The sequence below is a fragment of the Cherax quadricarinatus genome, chromosome 23 (assembly GCF_038502225.1).
Source record: "Cherax quadricarinatus isolate ZL_2023a chromosome 23, ASM3850222v1, whole genome shotgun sequence".
In the NCBI taxonomy this organism is placed as follows: Eukaryota; Metazoa; Arthropoda; class Malacostraca; order Decapoda; family Parastacidae; genus Cherax; species Cherax quadricarinatus.
Genome location: NC_091314.1, coordinates 28,155,598 through 28,180,152, shown reverse-complemented (window position 1 = coordinate 28,180,152; position 24,555 = coordinate 28,155,598). Strand labels below are relative to the sequence as shown.

The 24,555-nt window shown below is 44.0% G+C and overlaps 1 protein-coding gene across 2 annotated transcripts in view; it reads right to left on the bottom strand.

Annotated features, from left to right (window-relative positions):
• The window catches only part of toy (twin of eyeless), a 562,297-nt gene that overhangs the window by 38,866 nt on the left and 498,876 nt on the right, over positions 1-24,555 (bottom strand). The window contains exon 9 of one of the 2 annotated variants that reach the window (XM_070088032.1): positions 9,986-10,030. The exons of the other annotated variant lie outside the window; for it this stretch is intronic. Coding sequence (XP_069944133.1) covers positions 9,986-10,030 — 45 coding nt within the window. The remainder of the gene's footprint in view (positions 1-9,985; positions 10,031-24,555) is intronic. 2 annotated transcript variants of the gene reach the window in all.

Below are 24,555 nucleotides of genomic sequence, written 5' to 3'. Positions count from 1 at the left end.
ATACTGAACACAGTAGTGATACTGAACACACAGTAGTGATACTGAACACACAGTAGTGATACCGAACACACAGTAGTGATACTGAACACACAGTAGTGATACTGAACACACAGTAGTGATACTGAACACAGTAGTGATACTGAACACACAGTAGTGATACTGAACACACAGTAGTGATACTGAACACACAGTAGTGATACTGAACACACAGTAGTGATACTGAACACACAGTATTGATACCGAACACACAGTATTGATACTGAACACACAGTAGTTATACTGAACACACAGTAGTGATACTGAACACACAGTAGTGATACTGAACACAGTAGTGATACTGAACACACAGTAGTGATACTGAACACACAGTAGTGATACCGAACACACAGTAGTGATACTGAACACACAGTAGTGATACTGAACACACAGTAGTGATACTGAACACAGTAGTGATACTGAACACACAGTAGTGATACTGAACACACAGTAGTGATACCGAACACACAGTAGTGATACTGAACACACAGTAGTGATACCGAACACACAGTAGTGATACCGAACACACAGTAGTGATACTGAACACACAGTAGTGATACTGAACACACAGTAGTGATACTGAACACACAGTAGTGATACTGAACACACAGTAGTGATACTGATGAACACACAGTAGTGATACTGATGAACACACAGTAGTGATACTGATGAACACACAGTAGCGATACTGATGAACACACAGTAGTGATACTGATGAACACACAGTAGTGATACTGATGAACACACAGTAGTGATACTGATGAACACACAGTAGTGATACTGATGAACACACAGTAGGGATACTGATGAACACACAGTAGCGATACTGATGAACACACAGTAGTGATACTGATGAACACACAGTAGTGATACTGATGAACACACAATAGTGATACTGATGAACACACAGTAGTGATACTGAACACACAGTAGTGATACTGATGAACACACAGTAGTGATACTGAACACACAGTAGTGATACTGAACACAGTAGTGATACTGAACACACAGTAGTGATACTGATGAACACACAGTAGTGATACTGATGAACACACAGTAGTGATACTGATGAACACACAGTAGTGATACTGATGAACACACAGTAGTGATACTGATGAACACACAGTAGTGATACTGATGAACACACAGTAGTGATACCGAACACACAGTAGTGATACTGAACACAGTAGTGATACTGAACACACAGTAGTGATACTGAACACACAGTAGTGATACTGATGAACACACAGTAGTGATACTGAACACAGTAGTGATACTGAACACACAGTAGTGATACTGAACACACAGTAGTGATACTGAACACAGTAGTGATACTGAAAACACAGTAGTGATACTGATGAACACACAGTAGTGATACTGATGAACACACAGTAGTGATACTGATGAACACACAGTAGTGATACTGATGAACACACAGTAGTGATACTGATGAACACACAGTAGTGATACTGATGAACACACAGTAGTGATACTGATGAACACACAGTAGTGATACTGATGAACACACAGTAGTGATACTGATGAACACACAGTAGTGATACCGAACACACAGTAGTGATACTGAACACACAGTAGTGATACTGAACACACAGTAGTGATACTGATGAACACACAGTAGTGATACTGATGAACACACAGTAGTGATACTGATGAACACACAGTAGTGATACTGATGAACACACAGTAGTGATACTGAACACAGTAGTGATACTGAACACACAGTAGTGATACTGAACACACAGTAGTGATACTGATGAACACACAGTAGTGATACTGATGAACACACAGTAGTGATACTGATGAACACACAGTAGTGATACTGATGAACACACAGTAGTGATACTGATGAACACACAGTAGTGATACTGATGAACACACAGTAGTGATACTGATGAACACACATTAGTGATACTGATGAACACACAGTAGTGATACTGATGAACACACAGTAGTGATACTGATGAACACACAGTAGTGATACTGATGAACACACAGTAGTGATACTGAACACACAGTAGTGATACTGAACACAGTAGTGATACTGAACACACAGTAGTGATACTGAACACACAGTAGTGATACTGATGAACACACAGTAGTGATACTGATGAACACACAGTAGTGATACTGATGAACACACAGTAGTGATACTGATGAACACACAGTAGTTATACCGAACACACAGTAGTGATACTGAACATACAGTAGTGATACTGATGAACACACAGTAGTGATACTGATGAACACACAGTAGTGATACTGATGAACATACAGTAGTGATACTGAACACACAGTTGTGATACTGAACACACAGTAGTGATACTGAACACACAGTAGTGATACCGAACACACAGTAGTGATACTGAACACACAGTAGTGATACTGAACACACAGTAGTGATACTGAACACACAGTAGTGATACTGATGAACACACAGTAGTGATACTGAACACACAGTCGTGATACTGAACACACAGTAGTGATACTGATGAACACACAGTAGTGATACTGATGAACACACAGTAGTGATACTGATGAACACACAGTAGTGATACTGATGAACACACAGTAGTGATACTGATGAACACACAGTAGTGATACTGAACACAGTAGTGATACTGAACACACAGTAGTGATACTGAACACACAGTAGTGATACTGATGAACACACAGTAGTGATACTGATGAACACACAGTAGTGATACTGATGAACACACAGTAGTGATACTGATGAACACACAGTAGTGATACTGATGAACACACAGTAGTGATACCGAACACACAGTAGTGATACTGAACATACAGTAGTGATACTGATGAACACACAGTAGTGATACTGATGAACACACAGTAGTGATACTGATGAACATACAGTAGTGATGCTGAACACACAGTTGTGATACTGAACACACAGTAGTGATACTGAACACACAGTAGTGATACCGAACACACAGTAGTGATACTGATGAACACACAGTAGTGATACTGAACACACAGTAGTGATACTGAACACACAGTAGTGATACTGATGAACACACAGTAGTGATACTGAACACACAGTCGTGATACTGAACACACAGTAGTGATACTGATGAACACACAGTAGTGATACTGAACACACAGTTGTGATACTGATGAACACACAGTAGTGATACTGAACACACAGTAGTGATACTGATGAACACACAGTAGTGATACTGAACACACAGTAGTGATACTGATGAACACACAGTAGTGATACTGATGAACACACAGTAGTGATACTGAACATACAGTAGTGATACTGAACACACAGTAGTGATACTGAACACACAGTAGTGATACTGATGAACACACAGTAGTGATACAGATGAACACACAGTAGTGATACTGATGAACACACAGTAGTGATACTGAACATACAGTAGTGATACTGAACACACAGTAGTGATACTGAACACACAGTAGTGATACTGATGAACACACAGTAGTGATACTGATGAACACACAGTAGTGATACTGATGAACACACAGTAGTGATACTGAACACACAGTAGTGATACTGATGAACATACAGTAGTGATACTGAACACACAGTAGTGATACTGAACATACAGTAGTGATACTGAACACACAGTTGTGATACTGAACACACAGTAGTGATACTGATGAACACACAGTAGTGATACTGATGAACACACAGTAGTGATACTGATGAACACACAGTAGTGATACTGAACATACAGTAGTGATACTGAACACACAGTAGTGATAATGAACACACAGTAGTGATACTGATAAACACACAGTAGTGATACTGATGAACACACAGTAGTGATACTGATGAACATACAGTAGTGATACTGAACACACAGTAGTGATACTGATGAACACACAGTAGTGATACTGAACACACAGTAGTGATACTGATGAACATACAGTAGTGATACTGAACACACAGTAGTGATACTGAACATACAGTAGTGATACTGAACACACAGTTGTGATACTGAACACACAGTAGTGATACTGAACACACAGTAGTGATACTGAACACACAGTAGTGATACTGATGAACACACAGTAGTGATACTGAACACACAGTAATGACACTGAACACACAATAGTGACACTGAACACACAGTAGTGACACTGATGAACACACTGTAGTGATACTGAGTTATGATGTTCACTAAGTGTTCGCCATGTGTTCACCAAGTATTCAACATGTGTTCACCATGTGTTCACCATGTGTTCAAGTGTTCACCATGTGTTCACCATGTGTTCACCAAGTGTTCACCAAGTGTTCAACATGTGTTCACCATGTGTTCACCAAGTGCTTACCATGTGTTCACTATGTGTTCACCATGTGTTCAAGTGTTCACCAAGTGTTTACCATGTGTTCACCATGTGTTCAAGTGTTCACCAAGTGTTTACCATGTGTTCACCATGTGTTCACCATGTGTTCAAGTGTTCACCATGTGTTCACCAAGTATTCACCATGTACTGTCAATAAGTTCTCCAGTAACACCTTGAACCAAGATCTATCCAACTAATTCCTACATTCTGTTTTATATTTTGTATGACGACAAACAAGACTCGTGTCATACTTGTGTGTAAGATATTTTATTCTGTTTCTTGTTAAACCAACAACTTCTGCTTTAGTTATGTACACAACAAGAATGTTTAATGCCACACCTGTGATGAAGGCAAGAGTTAGGTGTGAGGCTCTACACCTGGCACAGGTGCCAGACTGCACCTTACTCAGGTGCAAGACTCTGCACCTGACACAGGTGCCAGACTGCATCTTACTCAGGTGCAAGACTCTGCACCTGGCACAGGTGCCAGACTGCACCTTACTCAGGTGCAAGATTCTGCACCTGACACAGGTGCCAGACTGCACCTTACTCAGGTGCAAGACTCTGCACCTGGCACAGGTGCCAGACTGCATCTTACTCAGGTGCAAGACTCTGCATCTGACACAGGTGCCAGACTCTGCATCTGACACAGGTGCCAGACTCTGCACCTGACACATGTGCAAGACTCTGCACCTGACACAGGTGCAAAACTCTGCATCTGACACAGGTGCCAGACTCTGCACCTGACACAAGTGCAAGACTCTGCACCTGACACAGGTGCAAAACTCTGCATCTGACACAGGTGCCAGACTCTGCACCTGACACAGGTGCCAGACTCTGCATCTGACACAGGTGCCAGACTCTGCACCTGACACATGTACAAAACTCTGCATCTGACACAGGTGCCAGACTCTGCACCTGACACAGGTGCAAGACTCTGCATCTGACACAAGTGCCAGATTCTGCACCTGACACAGGTACCAGACTCTGCACCTGACACAGGTGCAAGGCTCTGCACCTGACACAGGTGCAAAGCTCTGCACCTGACACAGGTGCAAGGCTCTGCACCTGACACAGGTGCAAGGCTCTGCACCTGACACAGGTGCAAGGCTCTGCACCTGACACAGGTGCAAGGCTCTGCACCTGACACAGGCGCCAGACTCTGCACCTGACACAGGTGCCAGACTCTGCACCTGACACAGGCGCCAGACTCTGCACCTGACACAGGTGTCGGACTCTGCACCTGACACAGGTGCAAGGCTCTGCACCTGACACAGGCGCCAGACTCTGCACCTGACACAGGTGCCAGACTCTGCACCTGACACAGGCGCCAGACTCTGCACCTGACACAGGTGCCAGACTCTGCACCTGATACAGGTGCAAGGCTCTGCACCTGACACAGGTGTGAGGCTCTGCACCTGACACAGGTGTGAGGCTCTGCACCTGACACAGGTGTGAGGCTCTGCACCTGACACAGGTGCAAGGCTCTGCACCTGACACAGGTGTGAGGCTCTGCACCTGACACCGGTGCAAGGCTCTGCACCTGACACAGGTGTGAGGCTCTGCACTTGTGTCTTGTATTCATTACTGTGGGCAGTAAGTGCCTGCAGGCAAAGTCGCTCCACCCGGGCTTTTTAAATACGTAGTGTCTTTAAGCTGTCAAATACTGTTGTTACGTTATTATGTACTATTGTTAAATTATCAAATACTATTGTTTCGTTATTATATGGTGTTGTTCAGTTATTATGTACTATTGTTTTGTTATTATATACTATGGTTCATTTAACAATGTTACCAGTGATATTATCTAGCTTCAGTTTCTCACATTCCAGCTTTCCCAAAAATAAAATAAAAATAACAGAGAACAAGTCAAAGAACGGACGGTGGTTCGAACCCAGGGTGAGTCAGCGCTGGCCAGAGAACTTCATGACTGGGGTGCCCTGAGTTAGAACCTCTTCTGTTTTGTGAATTATCTGAAATATATCCCTGTGTTTGATATTGTTGGTGATCCGCTGGATTGCTATCCTCATATATTTAATTAAAAGTCAAATATTTGTATTTACCTGGCTGCGTCTCCCGGGTTCGAGCACCATGTTATTATTTTTCATTGTTCTACATGCTACCAGGACAAGACTGGCACCTGAGTGTCAGGACAAGACTGACACCTGAGTGTCAGGACAAGACTGGCACCTGAGTGTCAGGACAAGACTGGCACCTGAGTGTCAGGACAAGACTGGCACCTGAGTGTCAGGACAAGACTGACACCTGAGTGTCAGGACAAGACTGGCACCTGAGTGTCAGGACAAGACTGGCACCTGAGTGTCAGGACAAGACTGACACCTGAGTGTCAGGACAAGACTGGCACCTGAGTGTCAGGACAAGACTGGCACCTGAGTGTCAGGACAAGACTGACACCTGAGTGTCAGGACAAGACTGGCACCTGAGTGTCAGGACAAGACTGGCACCTGGGTGTCAATACATGTTGACCTACATACAATTTAAAAAAGTATAATATTGCCTCCATATACTAATTTCTTTTATCAAACTAGTACAATGTGTTTTAAATAAAATATAATAAAATTATGCGAAGAATCACTCATTTCCTTACACAAACATATATATATATATATATATATATATATATATATATATATATATATATATATATATATATATATATATATATATTAGCAAAAGGATGTAAAAAAAACGAAAGTTATATTAATGGTAAATAATGGAGATTGGGCAGTGACGTCACTGTGTCACCATTAATCACGTGACCTGAGCTGACTGGTTCCACTAGACTGTCCTGCTAATCGTCTGTCTTAACACTAATAAGGACGACCTCCAGTTTATGACTTATCTTTATATATATCATCGAAATATCTTGTGGTGGTATTTTAATATTGATGGAGAAGTATGTTAGAAAGTGTGAACTAAACTTAACAAGTATTTCAAACTTTGGAGAAAAAGACATATGTGAATTTAGTGTAGACATTGATGGCTTGGCTGGTGAAGACTGGTTACCTGTACGACTGTTGCTATATGTTCACCACAATAAAATGTCCACTGGGTACATGAGACAAATAAAAACATGGAATGGAAGGAAAGAGAGGGAGAGGAGAGAAGATGAGAGGGGGGGAGAGCTGGGAAGAGAGGAGGGAGGAGAGCAGAAAGGGAAGGGAGAGAGGGAGTGAGGGTGATGAGAGGAGGGATGGGGGAAGGGAATGAGGGGGGATGAGAGGAGGGATGTAGGGAGGGAGTGAGGGGGATGAGTGGAGGGAGTGAGGGGGAGGAGAGGAGGGATGGAGTGAGGGGGAGGAGGGAGTGAGGGTGGGAAGGTGGAAGGGGCAGAAGGGATGAGAAGAAAGAGAAGGGATGGAAAGGAAGGAGAGGGAATTACATCAAGCCAACCAGTAAAACACAGATATAAGAATACATAATAAAAATCGACCTAAATATAGTAAGCCAAGATAAAAATATTAGTGAGTATTGCGCCCAGGACTATAATACTTCAGTCTGTCTCAACATTACTAACATCATTTTAAGTCTGACCTAATATAATCTAGTAGCGTTCCATCTATTGAATATATGATCAACTTCAATAAGATACTAGCAGAGAGAAGCAGACTTCATACACAGCTTTAAGAACAGGCATGATAAGCTCCACGAGTCTAGGAGGAACTGAACTTAGTCAAACTTATTAAGAAGTGGGGTCAGGAGCTACAAATGGGAAGAATTCTATAACATGCAACTGAAATCAGAGAGGAAAGATATTAACACGTGAGGCAGTGAAGACTTGTTTATCTTGTGATGGTGACACATGACACAAGAGTGTCAGCACACAGTGTGACACAGAACGTGTCAACACACAGTGACACACAAAGTGTCAGCGCACAATGTAACACTGTCAACACACAGTGTGACACAGTGTCAACACACAGTGTGACACAGTGTCAACACACAGTGTGACACAGTGTCAACACAGTGTAACACAGTGTCAACACACAGTGTGACACAGTGTCAACACAGTGTAACGCATGCAACAGTAACAAAAAGGCACAGTACCGTGACTGGAACAATACACAAATAACCCGTAGATAGGAGAGAGGAGCTTACGACGACGTTTCGGTCCGACTTGGACCATTTACAGTCACACTAACACAGGAGAGAAAGAGGGAGTATATATAGTCCTTTATGTTATTGTGTCATTCTCAATGGTACAAGTCGGACCGAGACGTCGTCGTAAGCTCCTCTCTCCTATGTGCGGGTTATTTGTGTACATACAACAATATTACAGAGAAGAAACTTGAACAAAAATATATATTAAAAAGGATCGAGTGGAAATAAATTTCAAATTATTTTTGTTAGAAAACTAAATGTAAAAGACAAAAAAAAAATATGAGAAAATTACGGAATTAGAGGAAGAAACGAAGAAAATATCCAGAGAAAACTTATAGAACTATATACAAGGTTTCCCAGAAGGGAAAGTGTCTTGAAGCTGCTGGAAAGCCTTTGATTCAAGGAATAAGAGCTAGTCTTTATTTTGGATCCAACCTGGTTACCTCTCACTTTCCAGGCGTGACACCATCCTTACTGATTTAGTTTTCCCATGAATATTTCTTGGGACAACGTTGGCTGGGACCCGCACCAGTTACTTGAAATAATTAAAAAAGCTGCTACTGAAGGTGAACAATAACAACGCAGCAGTAACAGCAGCAGCAGCAGCAGTAACAGCAGCAGCAGCAGCAGTAACAGCAGCAGCAGCAGTAGGCGACATAACACTAAGCTACTGCCTGGGGCTAGGCATTTCTCACTTACGTATTTGTCCAAGTTGTTTTCAAGGACTCCAATTGAAATATCACTTTGTCCGACTTTTTTAGGTGATTCTAGGTAATTTACACATATGTTACTAGGTATGATAATTGTACTAGTGTGTACCTGTATCTAAATAAACTTACATACTAGTGTACTAGAAGTCCTAGCTAGCTTCAACGCACCTTAACTGATTCTTCGTGTCACTACGCTACTTGTATAAACTCTAGTCTCATTATACTCTAGATCTCATTATACTGTATTTGTGCCTCTTGTTCATTGCATTTATGGAGATTAAAAAAAAATCTTAGAGTTCCCCACGGAAGATTAATCTCAAACTACAAAATATAGAAGAAACAAAAGGAAACCTAAGATGAATATAATGCATTCCATTCGGGAAGGAGAAAAACATCGTATGTAAAATGAGTGATAAACGACAATGTTGGGAGCTATAACAATAACAGAGGTGGACGTGAGTACGCTGGTACGTGCCACGTAATGGAAATGGTAGAAATTGTAAACAGAGCACATGAACATAGATAATGGGAGCTAGTATTGAATGTGTGGGAGTCAGAGAAGGACGTGAGAGGTGGATGGTGGAGTGGGTTGTGGGGGGAAGTGTTGGAGTGGGTTGTGGGAAGTCACATACACTGTTGTTATCAGAAGGATACATACTGTAAAGAGAGTGAGAAACTCAAATGCTATACTGACTAACTTCAAACTAGTCTTGATATATATTGATGGAGAAATTCTCAACAAAAGTGTTCACAACTTACGTTAGACCAATACTGGAATATGCAGCGGGAGTGTGGTGTCCGCACCTAAAGAAACACGTGGATAAAATAAAAAAGGTCCAGAAACATGCTACAAAATGGCTCCCAGAGCTAAGAAATACACGAAGGAAGATTGAGAACACTGAAGATGGACTCGTTGGTTCATAGGAAGAGACATGATTACAACATTAAAGATTATAATAGGATACGAGATAATGAAGATGTATGAGCAACATCAACAAGAGAACAAGAGATCACAATAGTGAGTTGAGGAAAAAGTGCCAAATAATTACAAAAACACTCTTTATTTTTCGCTAAGTGGCAGACAGCTGAGGTAGGAAGCAAGATGAAGTAGTGTTAACTACAACAAGTGTTAACTACAACAAGTGTTAACTTTGTAAATATATGACAAACAAAACACTGAAGATGAGGACATTATACTACTTCTGTAACTACAGATAACCAATCTCTCTCTCTCTTCACACACACACACACACACACACACACACACACACACACACACACACACACACACACACACACACACACACAAACATAAACACACACACACAAACATAAACACACACACACAAACACACAAACATACACACACACAAACATAAACACACACAGACACAAACACACAAACACACAAACATAAACACACACACACAAACACACAAACATAGACACACACACACACACACACACACACACACACACACAAACATAAACACACACACACAAACACACACACACACAAACACACAAACATAAACACACACACACAAACACACAAGCATACAGACACACACACAAACACACACACACACACAAACATAAACATACACACACACACACAAACATAAACATACACACACACACAAACATAAACACACACACACAAACACACAAACACACACACACACACACACACACACACACACACACACACAAACATACCCACAACACAAACACACAAACATACTTACAACAACACAAACACACAAACATACCTACAACATAAACACACACACAAACACACAAACACACACACACACACACACACACACACACACACACACACACACACACACACACACACACACACACACACACACACACACACACGCACACGCACATACACACAACCATAACAACAAAGGTTAATATTAACGTGGGATGAGCACTTATACAAATGTGACATATTAGCCAAGCGTCGAGGCTGTGTGAGGGAGAGGGGAGAGTAAGAGGCGTAATGCTAAGGGGAAAACAAGGGGTTAGGGTCTAAGGGAAGAAGGAGTGAGGGGCAGAAATTAAGAAGAGGGACTCAGTGCTACTCCTCACTCCTTCCCAGCTGGAGCTAGGAAGGAGTGAGGGGCGGGTATTAAGAGGGAGCGAGGGGTAGGTATTAATAAGAGGGAGCGAGGGGTAGCAGATAAGAAGAGGGAGTGAGGGTATGACTTCAAGGGAGGACGTGGGAGGGGGTCAGAGATTAAAGGTCATGTGAGTGAACGGTCAAACAGTAAGAAAAAAGGGAGAGGGATCAGGAGGTAAAGGGAGTGAATGTGGAGGTCCGAGACTAAGGGAGAGAGTGAAAGATTAAGGGAGGGGACAAAGTCAGAGTGAAAGAGCAAGGGAATTATGGACGTTTAGAGGGAGACACTTATGAACCAGGAGATATAAAGGGAGACACTGTATGAACCAGAAGGTATAAAGGAAGACACTGTATGAAGCAAAAGGTTTAGAGGGAGACACTGTATGAACCAGGAGGTATAAAGGGAGACACTGTATGGACCAGGAGGTATAAAGGAAGACACTATATGGACAAGGAGGTATAAAGGGAGACACTATGAACCAGGAGGTATAAAGGAAGACACTGTATGGACCAGGAGGTATAAAGGGAGGCACTGTATGAAGCAAGAGGTTTAAAGGGAGACACTGTATGAACCAGGAGGTTTAAAGGGAGACACTGTATCGACCAGGAGGTTTAAAGGGAGATACTTTATGAACCAGAAGGTTTAAAGGGAGGCACTGTATCGACCAGGAGGTTTAAAGAGAGGCACTATATGAACCAGGAGGTTTAAAGAGAGACACTGTATCAACCAGGAGATTTAAAGGGAGGCACTGTATGAACCAGGAGGTTTAAAGGGAAACACTGCATGAACCAGGTGGTATAAAGGGAGACACTGTATGGACCAAGAGGTATAAAGGGAGACACTGTATGGACCAAGAGGTATAAAGGGAGACACTGTACGGACCAAGAGGTATAAAGGGGGACACTGTATGGACCAAGAGGTATGAAGGGAGACACTGTATGGACCAGGAGGTATAAAGGAAGACACTGTATGGACCAGGAAGTATAAAGGGAGACACTGTATGGACCAAGAGGTATAAAAGGAGACACTGTATGGACCAGGAGGTATAAAGGAAGACACTGTATGGACCAGGAAGTATAAAGGGAGACACTGTATGGGCCAGGAGGTATAAAGGGAGACACTGTATGGACCAGGAGGTATAAAGGGAGACACTGTATGGACCAGGAGGTATAAAGGGAGACACTGTATGGACCAGAAGGCATAAAGGAAGACACTGTATGTACCAGGAAGTATAAAGGGAGACACTGTATGGACCAGGAGGTATAAAGGGAGACACTGTATGGACCAGGAGGTATAAAGGGAGACACTGTATGGAACAGGAGGTATAAAGAGAGACACTGTATGGACCAGGAGGTATAAAGGGAGACACTGTATGGACCAAGAGGTATAAAGGGAGACACTGTATGGACCAGGAGGTATAAAGGGAGACACCGTATGGACCAGGAGTCATAAAGGAAGACACTGTATGGACCAGGAAGTATAAAGGGAGAAACTGTATGGACCAGGAGATATAAACGGAGACACTGTATGGACCAGGAGGTATAAAGGGAGACACTGTATGGACCAGGAGGTTTAAAGGGAGACACTGTATGGACCAGGAGGCATAAATGAAGACACTGTATGAACCAGGAAGTATAAAGGGAGACACTGTATGGACCAGGAGGCATAAATGGAGACACTGTATGGACCAGGAGGTATAAAGGGAGACACTGTATGGACCAGGAGGTTTAAAGGGAGACACTGTATGGACCAGGAGGTATAAAGGGATACACTGTATGGACCAGGAGGTATAAAGGGAGACACTGTATGGACCAGGAGGTATAAAAGGAAACACTGTATGGGCCAGGAGGTATAAAGGGAGACACTGTATGGACCAGGAAGTATAAAGGGAGACACTGTATGGCCAGGAGGTATAAAGGGAGACACTGTATGGACCAGGAGGTATAAAGGGAGACACTGTATGGACCAGGAGGTATAAAGGGAGACACTGTATGGACAAGGAGGAATAAAGGGAGACACTGTATGGACCAGGAGGTATAAAGGGAGACACTGTATGGACCAGGAGGTATAAAAGGAGACACTGTATGGACCAGGAGGTATAAAGGGAGACACTGTATGGACAAGGAGGTATAAAGGGAGACACTGTATGGACCAGGAGGTATAAATGGAGACACTGTATGGACCAGGAGGTATAAAGAAAGACACTGTATGGACCAGGAGGTATAAAGGGAGACACTGTATGGACCAGGAGGTATAAAGGGAGACACTGTATGGGCCAGGAGGTATAAAGGGAGACACTGTATGGACCAGGAGGTATAAAGGGAGACACTGTATGGGCCAGGAGGTATAAAGGAAGACACTGTATGGACCAGGAGGAATAAAGGGAGACACTGTATGGACCAGGAGGTATAAAGGGAGACACTGTATGGACCAGGAGGTATAAAGGGAGACACTGTATGGACCAGGAGGTATAAAGGGAGACACTGTATGGACCAGGAGGTATAAAGGGAGACACTGTATGGACCAGGAGGTATAAATGGAGACACTGTATGGACCAGGAGGTATAAATGGAGACACTGTATGGACCAGGAGGTATAAAGGGAGACACTGTATGGACCAGGAGGTATAAATGGAGACACTGTATGAACCAGGAGGTATAAATGGAGACACTGTATGGACCAGGAGGTATAAATGGAGACACTGTATGGACCAGGAGGTATAAATGGAGACACTGTATGGACCAGGAGGTATAAATGGAGACACTGTATGGACCAGGAGGTATAAATGGAGACACTGTATGGACCAGGAGGTATAAATGGAGACACTGTATGGACCAGGAGGTATAAATGGAGACACTGTATGGACCAAGAGGTATAAATGGAGACACTGTATGGACCAGGAGGTATAAAGGGAGACACTGTATGGACAGGAGGTATAAATGGAGACACTGTATGGACCAGGAGGTATAAAGGGAGACACTGTATGGACCAGGAGGTATAAATGGAGACACTGTATGGACCAGGAAGTATAAAGGGAGACACTGTATGGACCAGGAGGTATAAATGGAGACACTGTATGGACCAGGAGGTATAAATGGAGACACTGTATGGACCAGGAGGTATAAATGGAGACACTGTATGGACCAGGAGGTATAAAGGGAGACACTGTATGGACCAGGAGGTATAAATGGAGACATTGTATGGACCAGGAGGTATAAAGGGAGACACTGTATGGACCAGGAGGTATAAATGGAGACACTGTATGGACCAGGAGGTATAAAGGGAGACACTGTATGGACCAGGAGGTATAAATGGAGACACTGTATGGACCAGGAGGTATAAAGGGAGACACTGTATGGACCAGGAGGTATAAATGGAGACACTGTATGGACCAGGAGGTATAAATGGAGACACTGTATGGACCAGGAGGTATAAATGGAGACACTGTATGGACCAGGAGGTATAAATGGAGACACTGTATGGACCAGGAGGTATAAATGGAGACACTGTATGGACCAGGAGTTATAAATGGAGACACTGTATGGACCAGGAGGTATAAAGGGAGACACTGTATGGACCAGGAGGTATAAATGGAGACACTGTATGGACCAGGAGGTATAAATGGAGACACTGTGTGGACCAGGAGGTATAAATGGAGACACTGTATGGACCAGGAGGTATAAATGGAGACACTGTATGGACCAGGAGGTTGAAATTCTGAGTCATTTATTTTTTTTCATGTGAGAGCGCTAAACCCGTAATGACCAACCAACGTTGAATTTTTAATGAATAAAACCAATATCTTCCCCTGAGAAGAAATAGGAAATACGGAGCTCTTGATTCACAGAGTGTGAGTAACAGTATTAGCCCAAGAGAAGTCTATAGGCTCCAACACCAGGCCTACCTCAAGTAGTGTATACATTATTATTATTATTATTATTATTATTATTATTATTATTACTTTTATTATTATTATTATTATTATTATTATTATTATTATTATTATTATTATTATATTTTATTATTATTATGAACATGAGTAAATTATGTTATGGACAGAGTGAGGTTGTCAAAGTTAAGGGAGGTTAAGGGAGGTTAAGGGAGGACTGAGAGGGAGAGTAAAGAAGGTTGAAGCGGACAGGTAAGAGTTTTAGGGGGAAGAGCGAGGACACTGGTATGTGTCAGCAAGGACACTGGTATGTGTCAGCAAGGACACTGGTATGTGTCAGCAAGGACACTGGAATGTGTCAGCAAGGACACTGGTATGTGTCAGCAAGGACACTGGTATGTGTCAGCAAGGACACTTGTATGTGTCAGCAAGGACACTGGTATGTGTCAGCAAGGACACTGAAATGTGTCAGCAAGGACACTGGAATGTGTCAACAAGAATGACACAGGAAGGAACAGTTTTCAGTTTTAACAGAACTGTTCACACCAACAGTGTGTTGTTAGGTTATTCTACATGACAGTTACGTAGTGGGACTCCCATGTTGTACTGCTGATATTCTCTATATACTACAATAATAGTTACAGAATTGGAAGAAAAGTTAACTGTGTTTTTCATTCACACTGCAACACCAGATGAGTTTCATGTACCAGGTAACAATGTCAGCCTGAGCATCACACTTCAGTAGGGACGTGAGGTTACTGTTAGGCAGTCTGTTGAACGTAAAGTAGCTACGAAAACTTCAAGGTTTTCGTTCTAACAGCACTGGAGTTACTGTCACTTGGGAATTACTATCCCCTAAGATTACCTTTCCCATACACAGAGAAGAGTAACCAAGAAGAGGGAAGTAAAGGCGTGGGATTACTGAAGGGATGAGTGGTGAGGAGAGGGCCTAGAGAGGGTAGCTTGATAGAAGGTTTTGAGTTCAGAAACTTGTAGGTTCGAATTGTCTTACTATATGCTTAGAAGAAATAAATACAAAACCAATTGACAATAAACGTTCAGTGATATTAAAGTTTATAACCTGCACGAACTATACATCTGTAAAGTACAAGAGTATTTCACCTCTCAGGAAGCTGTGCTCGTGTAATGTAACGTACCATAAACCCCATCCCAAAGAGCTCACCACTGGTAGTCTCTTAAATCACTTGTTCACTTAACTGTTGGTGATTATATATCATAAATTATATACAGTGATGATGTAAATAAGAGTGTAGTGGCTGCAGCATCTTACTGCAGCATCTTACTGCAGCATCTTACTGCAGCATCTTACTGCAGCATCTTACTGCAGCATCTTACTGCAGCATCTTACTGCAGCATCTTACTGCAGCATCTTACTGCAGCATCTTACTGCAGCATCTTACTGCCGCCTTCCTACATAACAACAACAACAACCATCAACTTCTTCATTAAAAACTAAAATATTTACCATCCTATTGGCACTAAAATTAATTTATGACAATTTGATGACTCTTGTATTAATAATGACTATGTCATCATGAGTGAAGACACTTAACTCGCGTAATAACACAAACATCAGGTCTACTGCACCAACCTGCTACACACTAACATATCAAACAGAAAGGAATTAATGTACAATTCTTATAGATTTCATCTCATATCGAGTTATTCTCAGGTCATAAAGCTGATTAACTAAAGAATTTTCCCTTTAATATGTCAACATAATATTGATCTGTATGTGTTAAATAATAGAATGATATTAGGAGATATTAAAATATTTCATTGTCATACAAATGCAATAAGAGGCCTAAGCTGACGTATAAGTTTTTATAATAACGTGAACGTTGATAAGGAGACGCAACACTAACCTAAAATACCACAGTAGAAAATTTGATCCAATATAATAAATATGGGTATACATTAAACTAGCACTACTCTCCACAGGATAAATATAGTGCCACAGCAAGGAGGGAGTAGGGAGGGTCAGGTGGAGGGCCAAATGGAAGGGTAGGTGGTGGAGGAGGGAATGGAGGAGCAAGGAGGGATCCAGGTGGAAGGAGGGTGAGTCAGATGGAAGGAGGGAGGGTCAGATGGAAGGAGGGAGGGTCATGTACAGCGCGAATCAGGTGGAGGGAGGGTCAAGTGGAAGGAGGGTCAGGTGGAGGGAGAGTCAGGGGAAGGGAAAATCAGGTGGAGGAAGGGAGGGCCAGGTGGAGGAAGGGAGGGTCAGGTGAGGGAGGGAGGGTCATGTGGACTGAGGGAGAGTAAGTTGGAGGGAGGGAGGTAGGGTCAGATGGAGAAAGGGAGGGTCAGGTGGAGGGAGGGACGGTCAGGTGGAGGAAAGGAGGGTCAGGTGGAGGGAGGTAAGGAGAGTCAGATGAAGGGAGGGTCAGGTGGGAGAGGGAGGGTCAGGTGCGGGAGAGGGTCAGGTGGGGGAGGGAGGGTGAGGTGGGGGAGGGAGGGCCACGATTCGTGGCACTGGGTGCCATAAGCCCATCTCAGCCTTGTCTCGGTGAACGCTATTCATCCCAGGATCGATATTGCTGCCAGTGATTATTAGCGACTAATAGCGAGGGGAAAGTCCACACTTAATTGTTGGCACTCCTGCCTCTAGAGTGCTAAACGGCACCTCCCCTCACTCTCTCTCCCCTCACCTCTCCTCTATCTCTCTCTCTCTCTCTCTCTCTCTCTCTCTCTCTCTCTCTCGCATTCTCTCTCTCCCTCTCTCCTCTCTCTCCTCTCTCTCCTCTCTATCCTCCATGTCTTCCCTCTCTGACCTCCCTTTCGCCTTTCCCTCCTTTTTTCCTCTCTCTCTCCTCCTTTTTCCCTTTCCCTCCCTTCTTTTCCTCTCCCCTCCCCCTTGTTTCCTTCCTCTCCTGCTTTCCCCTTGTTTCCCTCTCTTGTCCCCTCGCTTCATCTCCGCAACTCCTCATGAAGATTGTCGCCTAACTGCTGGTGTCTCTCTCTACTTAATTTCCTTGTGTGTGAGTGTGAGTGTGAGTGTGTGTGTGTGTGTGTGTGTGTGTGTGTGTGTGTGTGTGTGTGAGTGTGTGTGTGTGTGTGTGTGTGTGTGTGTGTGTGTGTGTGAGTGTGTGTGTGTGAGTGTGTGTGTGTGAGTGTGTGTGTGTGTGTGTGTGTGTGTGTGTGTGTGTGTGTGTGTGTGTGTGTGTGTGTGTGTGTGTGTGTGTGTGTGAGTGTGTGTGTGTGTGTGTGTGTGTGTGTGTGAGTGTGAGTGTGTGTGTGTGTGTGTGTGTGTGTGTGTGTGTGTGTGTGTGTGTGAGTGTGTGTGTGTGAGTGTGTGTGTGTGTGTGTGTGTGTGTGTGTGTGTGTGTGTGTGTGTGTGTGTGTGTGTGTGTGTGAGTGTGTGTGTGTGAGTGTGTGTGTGTGTGTGTGTGTGTGTGTGTGTGTGTGTGTGTGTGTGTGTGTGTGTGTGTGTGTGTGTGAGTGTGTGTGTGTGTGTGTGTGTGTGAGTGTGAGTGTGAGTGTGTGTGTGTGTGTGTGTGTGTGTGTGAGTGTGTGTGTGTGTGTGTGAGTGTGAGTGTGAGTGTGTGTGTGTGTGTGTGTGTGTGTGAGTGTGTGTGTGTGTGTGTGTGTGTGTGTGTGTGTGTGTGTGTGTGTGTGAGTGTGAGTGTGTGTGTGTGTGTGTGTGTGTGTGTGTGTGAGTGTGTGTGTGTGTGTGTGTGTGTGTGTGTGAGTGTGTGTGTGTGTGTGTGTGAGTGTGTGTGTGTGTGTGTGTGTGTGTGTGTGTGTGTGTGTGTGTGCGAGTGTGAGTGTGAGTGTGTGTGTGTGTGTGTGTGTGTGTGTGTGTGTGAGTGTGAGTGTGAGTGTGTGTGTGTGTGTGTGTGTGTGTGTGTGTGAGTGTGTGTGTGTGTGTGTGTGTGAGTGTGAGTGTGTGTGTGTGTGTGTGTGTGTGTGTGTGTGTGTGTGAGTGTGAGTGTGAGTGTGTGTGTGTGTGTGTGTGGACTTTTTTATACCTATATTATTTATATTTATTTTCTCTACCTGACATTTTTTCCTACTTCCTTCGTTATCGCCAAACCTCACTGACAAATGTCTGACTGATCACATACCTGGCCGGTATTACTTGACGGTGGATCGAGGCCACACCACTTCTAGCGCTCAGTGGAGCACCTCTCCTCGAGCTACTTACTCTCTTTCCTTCTAACTTCTGTCTAAATCTCCACTTCTTAATCAGTTTAAGTAAGTTTCAGCTGTTTCCGGTTGCGTCTCCAACTGTGCGGTTGTATTCGTTTCTACACTTGTACGGTTGTCTACCTTTGTATGGCTGTCTACCCTTGTAAGGTTGTAGTCGCGTCTAAACTTGTTAAACTTATATGGTTGCATTCGTGTCTACACTGATGCAAATATGAGTTTTGCAGCACAACGGTGTCTTGGTACTGAGAACATCTTCTATTCTTCCTCGGGTATCTACAAGTTATGAGTGAGAAGGGTTGGATTCCAGATGGAGCTGCCTTCTTACATCCACTAGTGGATCCCGTCACCTACAACATCGTCGAGATCTTCCACCTCACTCTTGCTAGTATTTAAAACTCCGATCTTATGCTTCAGCTTTTTATCGTTCCAGACCACGGAGCTGAATTCTCCAGGCTGAGGGACTGACCACCTCAAATACTTTTTCTCCAAGGTTGGTGGACTGATTACATCCTGTTTATTATCATTACTACTGCACACAAGACCATCGCTGTGAATCGACCTTGAAACCACATACAGGTGAGCGCTCCTACGCCATAAGGTATATGACAACTTGGTTCTTTCCCCTCTCAGTAAAGGCTTGGCCAGACTGAAAAGAGTTCAATGTGAATTTCAGTTGCTTGAAGTTCAGTGACAGTGTCTAAATAGTGTTACAGCATGGGCATGGGTTCACCCATCAGTGTGACTCCTGCCATGATTTTCCAAGAAATATTTAGGTGATAGAACTCTCTAATGAAGCAGTCTCCGGTAACATAACATGGTTACGTTACGTAGACAAACTTCATCTTCCGACGTTCTTCTCTGTATTGGACAGAATAAGTCACTGACTGGCGAAATGTTTCTTCAGTAAAAAATTCCAAATGCTATACAAGTGTCTCATTCTTCAACCTGTCTGTTTTCTAAACTATTTAAATCACAATGTAATTATTATCGCCCCCGGATTAATGTACACCGGAGATTTACGTGACAAAATAAACCAAGCAGACTTGTCCGTCCAATTTAGTTTACAGCAGAAGTAGAAGCAGATGACAAGATCTTGTTCCTACATGTTAAATGGTCCAAGTAGGACCGAAACGTCGCCGTAAGCTTCTCTCTTTTATGTGCGGGTTATTTGTGTATCCTACGTGTTTTAATTCAGAAATCCAACTACACTCTGAAGATCCTGAATTTTAGTAAACTATCCAACAAGACCGACTTACTTTAATTTTGTTCAAATCAAAACACAAACAAGTTGGTTCACACAGAGCAGATAGTGAGCAGTACCTGGAAGACCAGTGTGAGCACATTCACTAAGTAATCACAAACTTGTAGTTTCCTTCATAGCTTGTCAAGGAGTGTAAGGAGAGAGGTGTACACACACTCAACACACTCTACACATACACTAAACATACTTTACAGACACACACACTCAACACATCCTACACATACGCTCATCATATCTTACACAGTCACACGCACACACACACACACACACACACACACACACACACACACACACACACACACACACACACGCACACACACACACACACACACACACACACAGTCTGGTAAATATTACTTTTTTGTCTCGTACGTTAAGTTTTATTACATTAAGGTGTGAATGAGACAGATGTCAAAACAGACAGACAGACAGACAGACGGCAAACAACATGAGTTAAGATTACGATGTGCTTTGTATATTAGAAACAGGACGTTAAAAGTTATGATAACAAGGAAATAATGAGGGTGTTGGGAGTGTTGTCAAAGGGACGGTGATGTGAGGGAGTGATGTGAAAGGGAGGGTGATGTGAGGGAGTGTTGTGATGGAGTGAGAGGGAGAGTTTCAGCATGACACTTGTCATGCTGAAATAAGTAGCCAAACATAATGACCGTCATGATCATTGTGATTGAAACTCCTTATTACGTCGTTCTCTTATGAACGTTTAAACATTTATTTTAACCACTGAGTGGCCATGTTGACCACTGAGTGGCCATGTTGACCACTGAGTGGCCATGTTGACCACTGAGTGGCCATGTTGACCACTGAGTGACCATGTTGACCACTGAGTGACCATGTTGACCACTGAGTGGCCATGTTGACCACTGAGTGGCCATGTTGACCACTGAGTGGCCATGTTGACCACTGAGTGGCCATGTTGACCACTGAGTGGCCATGTTGACCACTGAGTGGCCATGTTGACCACTGAGTGGCCATGTTGACCACTGAGTGGCCATGTTGACCACTGAGTGGCCATGTTGACCACTGAGTGGCCATGTTGACCACTGAGTGGCCATGTTGACCACTGAGTGGCCATGTTGACCACTGAGTGGCCATGTTGACCACTGAGTGGCCATGTTGACCACTGAGTGGCCATGTTGACCACTGAGTGGCCATGATGACCACTGAGTGGACATGTTGACCACTGAGTGACCAAGATGACCACTGAGTGGCCATGTTGACCACTGAGTGACCATGTTGACCACTGAGTGAACATGTTGACCACTGGATGGCCATGTTCACCACTGAGTGGCCATGTTGACCACTGAGTGACCATGTTGACCACTGAGTGGCCATGTTGACCACTGATTGACCATGTTGACCACTAAAGACCATGTTGTCCACTGAATAGCCATATTGACCACTGAGTGACCATGTTGACCTCTGAGTGGCCATGTTGACCACTGAGTGGCCATGTTAACCTCTGAGGGGCCATGTTGACCACTGAGTGACCATGCTAACCACTGAGTGACCATGTTTACCACTGAATGGTCATGTTGACCACTGAGTGGCCATGTTGACCACTGAGTGACCATGTTGACCACTGAGTGACCATGTTGACCACTGAGTGACCATGTTGACCACTGAGTGACCATGTTGACCACTGAGTGACCATGTTGACCACTGAGTGACCATGTTGACCACTGAGTGACCATGTTGACCACTGAGTGGCCATGTTGACCGCTGAGTGGCCATGTTGACCACTGAGTGGCCATGTTGGCCACTGAGTGACCATGCTGACCACTGAGTAATCATGATGACCACTGAGTAATCATGATGACCACTGAGTGGCCATGATGACCACTGAGTGACCATGTTGACCACTGAGTGACCATGTTGAGCACTGAGTGACCATGTTGACCACTGGGTGACCATGATGACCACTGAGTGACCATGTTGACCACTGAGCGGCCATGTTGACCACTGAGTGACCATGTTGACCACTGAGTGACCATGATGACCACTGAGTGACCATGATGACCACTGAGTGACCATGTTGACCACTGAGTGGCCATGTTGACCACTGAGTGACCATGATGACCACTGAGTGACCATGTTGACCACTGAGTGGCCATGTTGACCACTGAGTGACCATGTTGACCACTGAGTGGCCATGTTGACCACTGAGTGACCATGTTGACCACTGAGTGACCATGATGACCACTGAGTGGCCATGTTGACCACTGAGTGACCATGATGACCACTGAGTGACCATGTTGACCACTGAGTGACCATGTTGACCACTGAGTGGCCATGTTGACCACTGAGTGACCATGATGACCACTGAGTGACCATGACGACCACTGAGTGACCATGATGACCACTGAGTGACCATGTTGACCACTGAGTGACCATGTTGACCATTGAGTGACCATGATGACCACTGAGTGACCATGTTGACCACTGAGTGGCCATGTTGACCACTGAGTGACCATGTTGACCACTGAGTGGCCATGTTGACCATTGAGTGACCATGTTGACCACTGAGTGACCATGATGACCACTGAGTGACCATGATGACCACTGAGTGACTATGTTGACCACTGAGTGACTATGATGACCACTGAGTGACCATGTTGACCACTGAGTGACTATGTTGACCACTGAGTGACCATGATGACCACTGAGTGACCATGTTGACCACTGAGTGACTATGATGACCACTGAGTGACCATGTTGACCACTGAGTGACTATGATGACCACTGAGTGACCATGATGACCACTGAGTGACCATGATGACCACTGAGTGACCATGATGACCACTGAGTGACCATGATGACCACTGAGTGACCATGATGACCACTGAGTGACTATGATGACCACTGAGTGACCATGATGACCACTGAGTGACTATGATGACCACTGAGTGACCATGATGACCACTGAGTGACCATGATGACCACTGAGTGACTATGATGACCACTGAGTGACCATGATGACCACTGAGTGACCATGATGACCACTGAGAGACCATGATGACCACTGAGTGACCATGATGACCACTGAGTGATCATGATGACCACTGAGTGACCATGATGACCACTGAGTGACCATGATGACCACTGAGTGATCATGATGACCACTGAGTGACCATGATGACCACTGAGTGACCATGATGACCACTGAGTGACCATGATGACCACTGAGTGACCATGATGACCACTGAGTGACCATGATGACCGCTGAGTGACCATGATGACCACTGAGTGACCATGATGACCACTGAGTGACCATGTTGACCACTGAGTGACCATGATGACCACTGAGTGACCATGATGACCACTGAGTGACCATGTTGACCACTGAGTGACCATGTTGACCACTGAGTGACCATGATGACCACTGAGTGACCATGATGACCACTGAGTGACCATGATGACCACTGAGTGACCATGATGACCACTGAGTGACCATGATGACCACTGAGTGACCATGATGACCACTGAGTGACCATGATGACCACTGAGTGACCATGATGACCACTGAGTGACCATGATGACCACTGAGTGACCATGATGACCACTGAGTGGCCATGTTGACCACTGAGTGACCATGATGACCATTGAGTGACCATGATGACCACTGAGTGACCATGATGACCACTGAGTGACCATGATGACCACTGAGTGACCATGATGACCACTGAGTGACCATGATGACCACTCAGTGACCATGATGACCACTGAGTGACCATGATGACCACTGAGTGGCCATGTTGACCACTGAGTGACCATGATGACCACTGAGTGACCATGATGACCACTGAGTGACCATGATGACCACTGAGTGACCATGATGACCACTGAGTGACCAT